Below are 14602 nucleotides of genomic sequence, written 5' to 3' on the forward strand. Positions count from 1 at the left end.
ATATTCTTATATTGCAGAACTGAGTGGGGACTGTTGTGGGTTGAGCACAATGGCAATGTCACCGCTGCTTCCTAAAGCTGTAAGTCTGCAGCCTGGGAACCTTTAAAATGCCCCTTAAGTGTTCCAAGTAGGAGATGAGCAAGGATCTAAATGGTGGATCATTTAGAGCTAGAACACTGCACAGAGGTGAACTCCACCCTCCGGGCCCATCTAATGTTCTTGGATGTCACTAAGAGCTTCTCAGTTGATTGCACTGGAAAACAGCTCTGGTCCTGAAACTGTGGTTGCCATCCTCTTTCATTATTGGCAAGAGTAACAGTGTCCAGGTATGGTGCATCTCTCAGTCACTGGGTGTTCCTGGAAGCAGGAAAAGAAAGGTGTTTCCCTAACAAGGGGCTCAATAATGTGTTCTAATCATGACTTTCATAGAAACAGATTGCAAAAAAAAAAAAATTTCAACAAAATGACAACCCCACCCTACACAGAGATTTTCTGTGACTTTCATTGTTTTCATATGCATTTATTGCAAGGCATAGATATACAAAACAAGAGAGATTAAGGAGCATGCATATTTTTGGAGTGGATTTTGACAGAGTGGACAATGGGAAGTGACTTGAGAATGGGACACTTGAAACCAGTTTCTGGGGAATATAAGAGCCATGAAGTGTTTTGGGAAGTGGTTCAGCTGCTTGATGGTTTCACTTCTGCCTGTGGACACTGGCAACTGCGTTGGATGGGAACACAAATGTGTACCCACACAATGGGTAGCACAGAGAAAGTCCTTTCCCAAAAATCATGTAATTAGGGGCCAACCCAAACTACTTAGCACAAAGGTTTAAGAATATTTCCAAGCTCTGTTTGCAGGAAACATAATCAATATGATTCTGTGAAAACCTACCTCTGTACTCTCAGAAGTAGATTGAAAGAAAATATTAGTAGGCTGTCTTTAATAGTAGCATTTCCTAGTTTTTGACTCCTTAGTTTTGCAACCCGGAAGTTTCACAACCTCCAGGGAAAGGAAAATTTTATTTCAGGTTGTATTTTCAGGTCTGGAGTTGTGGCTCTGCTTACAGACTTGTTTGTCTCCTACATACATGTTCCTGCCTTTATCCCTGTGACTCAATTACCCCACCTCTTCCTTTTCCCCCTGTCTTTTTATCCTTTCTCTCTGGCCATGAGCACCCTGAAAGCCCAGGACATCTGCTCTCAAGGACTACACCAAGTACAGCAGCAAGCCATGGTTAACCCGAACCCCTCATCCCAAAACAAATTCCCTGAACCCTTGGGCTGAAACATCTTTCAAGAATACAAAATTTTCACAGCATTCAGATGAAGTAAGTCTATACGGAGCAAGTGAAATTCTTTTCCCCCTAAATCTTATGCTGTTAGTACTTAATATGTTTTTACAGTCATGAAGAGACTCCTGTCTATAGTCTCTTTAGAGGACAGGTACAGTCCCATGCCCTGCAGAGCTGTGAAGGGAAGGCTCAGGATGTGAGGATATGAAACAGAGAGGAGAATAAGAGGGGAGATGTTGCTAAAATGGTATCTCTCAGACAGAAGGGGAATCTAGTTTGTGAAATCACAGCTCAAGAATGTGGCAAATAGCTGCAGTTGACAAAGGCCGTAAGTATATTCATCAAACACAGGCTGAAACATTTTTACAAGGAAAAGCAGCAGCGCTCCCAGGCATGCCATTTATATGTCACATTTCAGTCTAGAAAAGAGATTTTTGCTGAGTTGCACATCTTTCTAAAAAAGGTTTGGTAAAGGAAATGCTGACTGCTCTGTAACTGTGGCATCTTGTGTGTGAGCGTTGAAACACAGGAGTGAGAAATTCCCCCACTCAGAGATATCTCTGCCAACATAGAGTTTCCTCAGTTTAAAAGGACAGCACTCTGGGGTGTGATGATTTGAGTGTGAAGTCCTCAGAGGGTGAAATGTTGCTCTCTAGAAACAACAGAACACTCCTTTGACAGGGAAAAAAATCTTTCTACTCTTGAGGAAAGCAAACAGATTCAAAGGCAACTTCCTTACAGAAACGCTCATTTACCTCGTAGAGGGAGATATGACTTAGCAGTTAAAATAATAAACTTTAGGTCACTCAGCTCAAAGGATTTACCTTCAGAGAAAGGCAAACTGGAGCTGTTTTTCCCCCATGAAAATATTAATACAAGGGCAAGAAACCACTTTCAGCAAACCATAGTTTGAGCCTGAAAACAGGGCAGTGTTTCATTGTACATACACTTTCTTCAGACAAAAAGCTCACAGGTATGCCAGAGTCTTAATGTTCAGATGTACAATACTGAGAAGTCACTAATGACTCCAGCAATGACACAAAATGCCTTTGATCAGCCACATTGCTGTATAAAACACCATAGCATGCCATTGAATGGAAATCAGGCACAACAGAGGAGCTATTATATGGGATACAGTACTCCAGCATTCATCTCTTCAAACAGAAAAACTTCAAAGAAAATCAAAATCAGAAAATGAAGAACAGAGTGAATTCCACTACTGGAGGAAAAAAAAAAAAAGAAAAAGAAAAAAAGGAAGATAGAAATTGCCAGAGGCTACATGATATCATATCAATACCCTTCAAAACAGCATTCCTTTGCTTGGAATTATAACACATTCTCTTTCCACCCAGGGCACGCTGCATCAGGAGTGTGTCACACTAAAAGCCATAAACCAAAGCCCTGCAAATCTCAGGGCTTTGGGAAGCTAATGCCACTGCTGGCTGCTGGAATGGCATGACTAAACTCCTGCGGCTTGTTTTCCAAGGTGCTGGGGCTGCTGAAGCCTGATGCATGTGAGAGGTCCTTGTGGGATGGCTGTGGCTCTGGAGGATGAACCTCCAGGGATAAAAGCTCAAGTTGTGGCAGCCTGAGCTGAGGATTTCCGGATCAAGCTGGAAGAGACTCATATCCACTGGGGAGACAGACTCTGATGAGAACTGTAGCAACCCACCAACACTAAAAGTCACTAAAAGTCACTTTAACATGAGGGACCCACCTCTGTTACAAGTGACATTCATCCTCGTACTAAGGAGTCTGTGAAGTCAAACAGGTCAAAAAAAGGAAGAACTTAGTACACAACCCCAATTTTCAAGTTTGCCAGATTTCTAGGTGGCAAGCAAACACCCAGCAAGAACACAAAAACCTAGTTTCGGATATGTATATTTTGCTAAGAGAGGTATTTTCTACCTTTTCAAACCTTCCTGAGTCCAGCCCATGAAGTGGCCCTAATGATGCAATTTTGCTTATTTTGTTAAATAAGCAAATTGAAGATTTCAATAGCCAAATTTAGGTAGTGCCCCAGTTCTCCAGTGAGCTCTAGGAATCCACATTCAGTCAAAGATTTCAACAGTGTCAGACCAAAGTGTCAGACCAAAGTCTTTTCCTGCACTTCTTCACACTAGAAATGAGCATTAAGCTTGTATTATTTGCTTTTCTGGCTCTAAAACTGTTCTTTGGGGGCTTATAGGACTAAGCCAGTCATGCACAGAATACCAGAAGCAGGCTCATGTCTTGGCTTTCAACCAGAAAATCATTGTAGATGGCTCGCAGAAGAGAATTTTAAGTAACCAAAAGACAGCAAAGACTAAGACACAGCTGCATCCTGCCAGGAGTGAATCACAAAAACTTATTTAGGTGTGCATAGCAGCACAGAATTCGGATGGTTTGTAGAATATTCTTTCTCATGAGAACAAACTCTCACTTTTTTGAAGCCATCTGGAGTCATTCTGAGTTCAGCAGGGTCTGCACAAACCAGTGGAAATGGGAAAGGAAACATCTATAAAATGCTACAATTAAACATACGTTTTAAAATTTCTGATTTAATTTTAGATTTCGGATCCGAGCAAGGGGCTGACTTCCTTTAAAGTGGAACCTGAACACTTGTGGCAGCAAAGCAAAGCATGAGAAATGGACAGAAAATTAATCTTGCCTAACTTCATTTAAAATGCATTTATTTGAGCAACAAATCCAGTTCCCTTATCACACTGGTGAGGACCATGACTCCAGTTTAAGACAATGTATCTGTTTGCTCCAATGCCAGTGAGTATCTCAGCACCTCCAAAGCAGCAGGAAGGAAGAGGGAGAGCAGAAATAAAATAGAGAGGATGACCAGAAAAGGCAGACATGCAATGAAATAGATGGTGTGATAGACAGCTTGTGTTTGTGTTCTTATTTGTGTTCTTGGGATAAAATTGAAGGAGGATTCCAGAAAGGCACTGGAGAGGAGAGCAGCTTCTTCAATCAACCAACACACACATTTACTCTAGTGATGGGAACAAAGAGATTTTTTTACAGAACCACAGAATCATGGAATAACCTGGGTTGGAAGGGACGCACAAGGATCACCAGGAGTCCAGCTCCTGGCCCCGAACAGAACAGCCCCAAGAACCCCACTATGTGTCTCAGAGTGTGATCCAGACCCTCCCCCAGCATCATTGCCCTTCTCTGGACATGCTCCAGCTCCTCACCTTTGCAGGAAACACAGAGGAGTTTTATTCATTGTGCATCACAAACATCCTTCAGTTTCCACTCTCTTGAACTGATCTAAACAACAGAACCCCAAACACTCAGCCAAACCTATTTATTTATTCATTTGTTATTGTCTGCTTCTGTGTAAACTGTGATTTACCTCTGTGCCTCTTCACACCTGCATCTGACACAGGATGTTGAAGACTGGAATGTTCTGGTCATACGACAGTCATGGGCTGTTATTGGTGAACTGGTTATCACAGAATCACAGAATCATTAAGGTTGGAAAAGACCTCCAAGAACATTGAGTCCAACCTGTGACCAACCTGTGACCACCTTGTGACCCAGCCCAGAGCACTGAGTGCCACATCCAGACATGAACACCTCCAGGGATGGGGACTCCACCACTTCCCTGAGCAGCCCCTTCCAATGCCTGAGCACCCTTTTCATGAAGACATTTTCCCTGAACTCCAACCTTTCCTACTCTTCAGCTCAATGTAAGCTCCCCCCAAAAGTGAAGAAAAGTAATATTTTAAAAAGTACAGCGTTGTTTTGGGGTTTTTTTTTATATTTATCAGAAAATTGACGATTAAACTAAATATATATTGAAGGTGGATCACAATTCTGAATGTAACCTGCAATTATATATATACATACATACATAAATATATATATATTCTTTAATGACACAAGCCAGAGAAACTCTAACCATGACTGAGGCTCCATACCCAAATACAAACACAAACATTTCCTTCCACAAAAGCCATAAACCAAAACCAGGTGGGAGAGGAATAGATAGGAAGCGTTGTTATCCACATTTCCAGAAGTGAAGCTGTCATAGGTAGAGAAACTTAACTGTTTTCAAAAAAATGAGAGGGAAACAGCATCAAGTTCCAGAATATTTCAGGTGCATATCAAACAACATTCAAGGGATCATTCAATCATTATATCTGGAAAGGCCATCAGGACCTCATGTAGTCCAGCTTCCTGATCAAAGGAGGGTCAGCTCTTATGTAAAATGGTTATCACAAGTTTTTTCTCCAGATTTTATTGCAAATTCCCTAATATATTTACTACAATCCAGTTTTCATGCAGTAATGTCGTAAAATGAGCTGGGGCTTAAATGTAACTCAGGTTGAAATACAAGCTGAAATACAGGCGTAAGCTAAAATGTCTAGGAGGCATCCATGGCAAATGGTCTGAGAGATTACCATTGATAAGTAGGAATTGCAACAGGAAAATAAAACAGAAGGTGAAGCAATTGCAGAAAAGTAAATTATTATCCTTGCACAAAACACAGACAGAGATGGATCAAGAGATGAGCTCTGTGTGAGTTGTGGTTCTGGGTCTTACAAATTCTCTTCTGAATTAAGATCCCTGCACATATTCCAGCTTTAAAGTCAGTATAAGTGCTTTTGTTCGTGTGTATGTGAAAATGGAAAAGAATTATCATTCTCTTCCAAAAACTACATTTTTGTACTGCAGTCTGTATGACAAGGAACAAATAAGGAGTCCTGCACACACTGGAATGGCCACCAGTGCCAAGGAGCCCATGTTGGGACACAAATATAAATCCCAGCTTAGGCAGAGCCCAGAACTTCTACAGAAGTTAACCACCTGCCCTTCCTCACATACTTGGCAAGATGATGACGTCTTCCCCGGGGCCTGGGATGCTGCCGTTGGATCCACCCCAGCCTTTTCCCACATCATTCCATGTCTCTGGGTGTGACCATTTCCAGACAGCACCAGAAGGAACTACAAAACAGGACATATAAAGACAGAATTATTATTTTCTGTAGCTAGAAGAATTACCATTTCTTTGATAGTCAAGCATCTGTGACATTAACATCCTCCTTTTGTCACTGATGAAGCAACACTAACTGCTTTATGTTATTTTCCATGCTTAAAGAAAACTGCTTGATTAAATTCCCAGAAATGGGAATTTCCATACTTTCCTAAAGTATGAAAGATTTTTTTAAATGAGTGGTCAACTCTTTCAGCCTTGTTAACACCCAGAAAAGCAGTTTTCCCATTCCAAGGGGGGAACCAAGATCTGCCTTGGAAAAGCAGCTTGACCAAGACACATGAAAACTCCTGCTCCTTCCTGAAAAATTTCATTTTCAGCTCAACCCAAAAGAAAACTCCTCAGCCTTAGCATCAGGAAAATATTGGGAGAAACTGAGTTCACAAAATGCAGATGCTGGACTTGCACTTGTATTTTAGAGAGCTAATGAGCCAGGCTCCATCAATTAATTGTCCTTAAGTTTGTTCTGCCACAGGAGAGGAAGAAAAGCCTTCAAGGGAAAATCTTGCTCACTAAGTTTAGTAAATCCCAGACTAACGCAGGCAGGGCCTCCCTCTGGAGGCCTCTGCAAGCACCTACTGCTGTCCTTCCACTGTAAACAGAATTCTGGCATTCTTTTTCTTGAGGAAAGCTTGATTGGGGATTGAAAGCATGGGAGTAAGCTCATGCTTAGATTTTGGGGGCTAGACCCAGCTCAGTAATGTTGCGGTGCAGAAAAAAACCTCTGTTGCCAGCACAGGGAAACACAGAGTTAAACCCATGTCGAGTTCCCTAAGTTTGGGTCTGTCTTTCCATCACTTGTTTGTTCTGGGAGAAACACCCTGTCAAAATGTCTCTAAACCTTTTTTCCACATAATTGATTATTGTTAATATACAACATAGCAAGGCAGCTAGTACCAAAAAATATAAAAATTTAGAGGTCTCCCTTGTCTCTGGTGTATTTTTCTGTCTGACTCAACATGGAACTGGGCAGTAATATCAGACTATGGAGCACTAAAATACTCTGTAGTCTTACATTCTCCATGACCTTTCTGATCTGCTGTGGTATTTCCCAGCAAAAGTTTATAGTCTTTTATACTGTGGAATCACACATTTATCTTGAGCAATGGTAGATAGAGCTCCATGAAATGCTTCAATGAATACCAAGAGCCTCTGTTGGCTTGATAGATTTTCAAAATATTGAAGTGAAAAATAGCAATTTACTCCTGAAAAAGCCATAAAAAAGAAATGGTGTGACTCCCATACCAAGGCTTTCTGACATAGACCGTCACATACCTGGGGTGGGTAAAGCCACTCTTTCCTTCTCTTTCAGTGTGACCTGAATTAAGTCAGCTCCTGTGACTGAACACAGAGAATTTTAGGGAGTTACAGCAAGGCCTTTCAAATTAACACACAAAAAAATTATTAAATCAATTGCTACCCATGAATTCCTGACAACATCATACATTTCTTACAAAAACATTTTTTTAAGAGCAACTATACATGTTTTCTAAGCATTTTTTGTCCTTTTTTTGTACTTTGAGAAAGGATTAAACAAACACACTTTAATTTACAGATATGGAAGGTCTCAAGACAACTCATTAGAAACAGCTAAAAAGAAAACATTCAACAATCGGAAATTCTAGGCTGGAACTCGAATCTCATTTATCCCACTATAAATCCACAGCAGTTCCACTCACACAAGTGATATCACACCATTGAATGCATAATATATTGACTGGCTCAAACAGCGAATTACAGCTTTTGTTTTGTAGTTCGATTTTGATTTTTTTTTTTTTTTTGCTCCCAAAATCTGCTATCTGAAAGAAATGCTTTAATTAGTCAGACTTTATAGACTGTAGACAGGGACCCTGTGTTCTCTGCTGTGAAAAGGGGTCAGCAGCAATTATCACAGTGGTAACCTTTGTGCCCATGTATTGTCAGCAGGAGAAGGGCCAGGATAATGCAAATCAAAGAGAAGCAGGAGAAAGCTGCTTCAGACCCTGCTGAAATCCCACCTCCTCTTCATCTTCAGTGGCATATAAAGACACTTCCTTTCAGTCACCAGACTGGAACAACTGTAGGTTAAAATAGAAACACTCTGACAAACAAATAAATCTCCTATCCTCTGTCCAGCCCCTTATGGTGACCCTAAAGTGTTGTTGGAAGATTTTTTGGGGGGAAGAATAATTGTATCAATGAAGCCATTGTCAGAACTTTCCTCAGTTCCAGAACATGCCTGGAACTTTCCTCTGTGTGTGTCAACCCACCGATGGGATTTCATGCCATATTGTAATTTACTTATTTTATCTTTAAACAAGTCTCTGTACTTTTAAATTGTGAAACCCGTCCTTCCCTACCTCCCTCCTTTACTCCCAGTGCAACTGAGCAAATTTAAAATAACTGAGGTTCATTAATTTTAAGTGTTCAATAAATTAGTATGAATAATCAAAAAACTTGATTCTTTCTGATAATTACTATTTGATGTCAGTTGAAAGCACTCGATTGAGTTAGCAGCATATGCTCCTATGCCAAATGAGGCTTCCATAATTAAATAGAAACTGATTCCATGAGGTTTTTCTCATGTCTGATTAATTAGTAATCAGGTGCCTCAGCCCTGTTCTTCAGTGACACCTTCTCTCCCAATGGTAGCCGGGATCTGATCCATAAATCAGTCAAGTCAGTCTGCCCCAAACCATCACACAGAGCTCACACTGAACAGCATCATGCCTTGAGTGGCCACAAGGTGAACATTTGAGGGGAAAATATGACATGAAACTGCTAATTTAAAGTCTCTGACACGGCTCTTGTGGCTTTCAGACAATATATCTGTGCACACTTCTATGGTTATGGTGGTTTTTCGTCTCACCTACACAGGGTAAACCAAGTGCCAAAGCTGATAGGCTTAGGAAAAACAAGACAACCAAGCCTTGACACTATCCTTTTTTGCCTAAATATATTTTGTGAGGTTTGTTGGGGTTGGTTTTTTCTTTTTTTTTTTTTTTTTTGCTTACTTTTGCAGGCACTAGAGTGAAATCATCTAATTAAAGATGTTTGTATTGTTCAGGGAAAAGCTGTTCTAATTAAATCCTGAGGGGACATAAAACTTGATCAATATGGTGCATAAACCTCATAAAGGGGTTCAATCCCCTTACACAGGGAAGAAAGGAACCATTGAGACTTAATTCAGCACTGAGCTTTATCTTTGCCTTGTCCAGAGTCAGGGCAATAATAAAAGTTTCTCATAGCTGAAGTGTCATCCCACCACAGAGCATGACAACTCAAACCATTGTGAGTTATTTATACCCTTCACGTGAGCATAGGAATCAGGGACAGAATTCTCCTCAGAATTCTCCAAGTCCTTGTAACTTCCACAATTATTAATATCAATTTATGTAAAGTGCAACAGTTGTGAATCAGCGGTGTTTTGTTGCTTTTTCCCAATCCTAAAAACTGATCAAGAAAGATAAAGGCGTTGGGATTAATCAAGGCTGCAGTGACACAGTCCTTCTGGTGGTTTTGTTTTGCTGCTGAGTACGTTATCACTGGGTTTTGCAGGACAGGAAGAGATACAGGCACTACAGATGGAGGACGTCATTAGTAAACATTGAATTAAGGTGACTCTTGGCAAAATGTAGTTATAAGGCTCCAGGGTTTAGTTGTATAAAACCTTTATAAGGCTCATCAATTTTCTGCCTTATTACGGCTCCTCCTGGATGTTTGGGCTGTGAATCATAAATATAGGCCTTCTGGATGATACTCCTGGTAACTTTCTCCTGGTTCAGGGCTCCTTGAGTGAACATGAAGGAGGAGCAACTCAGTCTTTTATCAGCTTTGCAGTGACTCGGAATTTTGCCTGTGGATATTAGGAAGGGCTGAAACTAGGATAAATGGCTCCAATAGCCTGACTTACAAATAACAAGCAGCTCCATGCTATTTAATATCAATTGAGCTAACATCCATCACTGGGAAATCAAAACTTTTTAGACAGCACAATCAACAACACAGTGAGACACACCTCCAGAAACTGGAGAACCTGTGAGAGGGTGTTTCGTCATCCTCTGTGAGGATCTGTTATGGGAGATACCCGGAAATATGATATCATGGGGGCACCAAAGTAAGGAGAAGCGGTGTAGAAAACTATTTTATATGCATATAAATAGATAGATACAATTATATATATATATATATATATATATATATATATGGGTTGATGGACACAGATTCTTGCTTACAGCAGATTGTCATTTCCATAAAGTTCCTCCTGCAGACATCACGTAGTCAAAAAATCAACCCTGGCAGGATTAAAAGGGCATTTCATCATCTCATTTCTGCAACTGCTACAATCTCTGCTTTCTCTGCTTCCACACCAGAAGGACATGAGCTCACCCACCCTCCTGGTTGTTTTGTCTCTTCGTGTCTATTACAAAAATTGAGCAACTGAGGGAGCTGGCAGGGCTCAGCCTGGAGAAAAGGAGTCCCAGGGAGGACCTCGATGTTCTCTACAACACCCTGGAAGGAGGTTGTACCCAGGTGGGGGTCGGTCTCTTCTCCCAGGTAATTAGCAACATGACAAGAGGAAATGGTCTCAAGCTAAGCCCGCGGAGGTGCAGGTTGGACATCAGGAAGAATTTCCTTTTGGAAAGGGTGGTTAAGCACTGCTACAGAGTGTCCAGGGAGTTTGTAGAGTCACCACTCCTGGAACTGCTAAAAAAATTACTGGATGCAGCACCCTCTGCTCTGGTCTGGGTGACAAGGTGGGGATCAGCCACAGGTTGGACTCAGTGACCTTGCAGGTCTTTTCCAACTTTAAACATTTCATGATTCTGTGATTACAAGGGCCACTCCTTTGCTGAGAACTGACTTTCATTTCATGGAGGCCACTGAGTAGCCTCCACCTGGTCAACTGGCCCTCTGAAACAGCTGGTATGGGTGAGTGTTATCTGGCTGGAAGAAAAGACTCATCCCTGTACAATCAGTCCTCTGTAAAGAATTAACTCCATTCTTCATGTCTTTCACCTAGGATTCTCCTTTACCCCCAAGCAATAGGGCTGCAGAAAATATCTGTGTTTATTTATTTTCTGTATTTTAATATTAGAAACAAATATTCTTAAGAGAGTTTTTCCTCCTATACAAAGCGATTACAGAAACCCACAGAGCCTAATGGAAGTGAGATCATTCTTTAGGAATCTAGAAAAGACAATAAGTGTAATCAAATTATTTTTTTAAGAACTATGGAAATTGTAAACTTGCTTCTGACACAGCAGTAATGAGGTTGAGCCTCAGGCCCTCTTAACAACTCACACATGAGTAGCTTGAGCAAAGTCAGCAGGATGACCCATCTCCATAAAAGTTGTGTCTACTGAAAAATGTATTTGGGATAAATAAAAATTTGATAATCCTTTCAGTGATGTTTTCAATAATGTTTCTGTCTAGCACTTCAATTTTAGGAAAAAAAAAAAAAAAAGAGCCAAGAGAAATCTGGAGGTGAAGGAAGCCAACACTTTGTTTCATTCCAAAAGAAAATGGTTTAAACATTTCAAAAGTGAACAAAATCTCTCTGAACAAAACATCTCTCTGGTTTTTAGCCAGTTCCAGTATTGCCCAGAGTCCTTAACCAAGGAGCAGTACCACACTGTGGCACCATATGCTGAAATTTGTAACAGACTTAAAAAGCTCATAATGTTATTATTGCAATTTACAAAGGATATTTCTCCTAAAAATATCCCAGATGTCCCAGTGGGATGTTTTTTTCCACCACCCTTGTTACAATAAGTGGGGTTTTTTTGATTCAGCATGGTCATATCATGTTTCACTCTCCTGAAATGTGGTTGAGCCAAGCCCATGAGTGTTCCAGAGTCACACCACAATTGCAGGTCCACAGTGACCTTTGAGGGTCATTTCTCTTAAGACACAGGGTGTCCCAGAGAAAATCAGAGTGATACTATGAATCATGTCAAAGCAAAGCTGGTGATGTAGAAATGACTGGCACGGGATGTTTCAAGCTCTCTGACTCTGCTTCACCCAACATCCTGCAGGGACATGGGGTAATCAGTCCTTCGATGCAGATTCCTTTAAAATGGTCTGAAAAGGTGATTTTCAAAGGGCTTAGAGGCTGGTTAACAGAGTTTCATGTATGTAGGTAGCAGTGACTATCTTTGTTAATAGGATCATTGCCCACATAACAGAAACATTCTCCATTACAATTAGTTCTCCCTCCATTCAGCACCCCCTGCATTCTCCTGCTCCCAAGCCTCATTTACAGAACTCCAGCCATCAGTGCAACTTAACTCCTTTAATCCCCTCCATACGGTCTATTTTCTTGCCTTTTGTGTTAGACAGACCTTTTTTTCTCCCCCAAAGATAAACAAACACTTGCAGGACGCCAGGCAATTTTGGATGGAAGAGGGCACGGAGAAAGCCTGAGCCCGATGCAAACTTCTGGCCAAGGTGGCTTCATTCAGCTGCCTGCTTCGTTTGAATAACAATATCTTCTCAGTCACGGGGTTTTCCCTCCCCTTCTCCCCCTTTTCTCCCCCATGCAGGCCTGAGTAAAAGGCTGTGTGAATTCAGGAGCCTGCTCGTGAATGAGCTGGCATCTGATCCGTATTTACCGACGTTAATTTTGGATGTAATGCACCCCTGCCACTTCCCCACAGTTTGCCCTAAAAGGCTTTCTGAAAGGCACAAAAGCAGAGGGTCAAAAGTGAGTTGACCCCTGCCAGAATGTACAATTATTGCAAAGAGGTGGTACACCAGCAGCTGTCGAAACCCCACCGAAGTGCTTCCAAAAGTTGGAGGATGACTAATAGGCTGGAGCTCTCCCCTCCGCCCCGCGAGAGCCGCCGACTTTGGGCAGGAAGAATTATGGCCCTCCCGAGCAGCTGCAATAATTGTCTCGCCATTGTCCCCCAGCCCTCCCTCCGCCACCCCCTACAAGTGGCCATTGTCGCCGCGGAGTCAAGTGATTATATGCTTGGGCTGATGCTGTTTGCGCCCAGCTGCCCGAGCGCTGACACACGAGCCGGGAGAGGGGGGACCCGCGTCTGCTAGACGGGGCTGCGACATACCAGACCTTTTACATAAGTCAAACAGGAACAAATGACTCTTTATCAGCCCCTTCTCCCTTTGAAGTGGCGGCTGCTTATAGACCCTTACAGCTTTTCCTCCTTAGCCCGAGCAAACATCCTCCTTTTGATATGCTACATGCTCATTATCTCTGCCCCATTTAATGATTTTTGATTGAAGGGTGGCAGCGCAGTTGCCAAGAGGGTAGTTAAAGAGGCTCCACGCAGTCAGGACAACAAGAAAGGCTTTCCTTGTGCAGCAGCCTAAATTTGGAGTTTCTTAACAGTGTGTTCTTGTTCTTAGCAGCAGATAAGGGCTGAGCGTGAAATTCTTAATTAAGCAGTAAATAGAGAGTGGGGTGTCAGCAGATGCAGCCTGTAGCCATGGAGACCAAGTCTGATGAAGGAGGGAGCTAAGACTCAACGCCGGCCCCGGGCTCGGGCATGACTGACAGCTGAAGAATCCGACAAAGCTTGTAAACGGGATTAATTAGTTGGCTAATTATTTCATATAGTTAAATGTAAATAAAATATTAAAAAAAAAAAAATTTCTTAAAAAGCCAACTCGCAGAGTTATGTGGGAAGATGTTCTGCAGGCCAGACCTTCAAGCCTTGTCCTCTCCGGGTCGGTGGGTGGACTGGTGGGGTTTTAAGGCCAGAAGGGACTATTGTGGCAGCTTTCTCTGACCTCCTATGGAGCATGAATCTCGCCTCATGAGGTTTCTAATAGCTTCTCGCAGAGCTGGAGCATATTTCCCTGAAAAGACGGCCAAGCATCATCTAAGGACCCTGAGTGATGGAAAGTCCACCACATGCCATGAGTCTGCTCTGCTGGCTAATTAACCTCACCCTCTCAGCCTGCACAGTGGAGAGGAGAGAAATTAAATCTCACACCAGGGCCAGGAATCTGCTTGCTTTGTTTCAAACTTTCACCCTACACTGACAGCTTAGATATTAGGTACCCGACACTAAATTATTGATCTTACTCCTATAAAAGTCCTAGCAGAAAATGTTCACAGCATGAATTATACATGTTAGGTGTTTTCATAAATTTCCCCTTGTGTACTTTGGATGATTGTTTCTCTCTCTGTTAAATGAGGAGACACAACAAGCTCTTCATGTAATAAAAATCAAGATGAAAGTAAGGCAAGAGAAGGATAAGAAAGTATCTGTGATGCAAGAGGGACATATGCCAGTCAGATCACTTCTGTCCCAGTCTTCCCAAGACTGTCATCTCCTCTGTTTTCAACAGCAGAGGCCAAGAT

General features: G+C 41.8%; 1 protein-coding gene across 1 annotated transcript in view; it reads right to left on the minus strand.

Moving 5' to 3' along the window:
- Positions 1 to 14602, minus strand: part of PKHD1 (PKHD1 ciliary IPT domain containing fibrocystin/polyductin) — a gene marked incomplete at its 3' end in the record, with an annotated part of 237744 nt that overhangs the window by 87441 nt on the left and 135701 nt on the right. The window contains exons 49-50 of the mRNA XM_082276787.1: positions 7567 to 7632; positions 6123 to 6242 (exon numbers count right to left, since the gene is read on the minus strand). Coding sequence (XP_082132913.1) covers positions 6123 to 6242; positions 7567 to 7632 — 186 coding nt within the window. The remainder of the gene's footprint in view (positions 1 to 6122; positions 6243 to 7566; positions 7633 to 14602) is intronic.

Source organism: Coloeus monedula (genome assembly GCF_965178545.1).
Source record: "Coloeus monedula genome assembly, chromosome: 2".
NCBI lineage: Eukaryota > Metazoa > Chordata > Aves > Passeriformes > Corvidae > Coloeus > Coloeus monedula.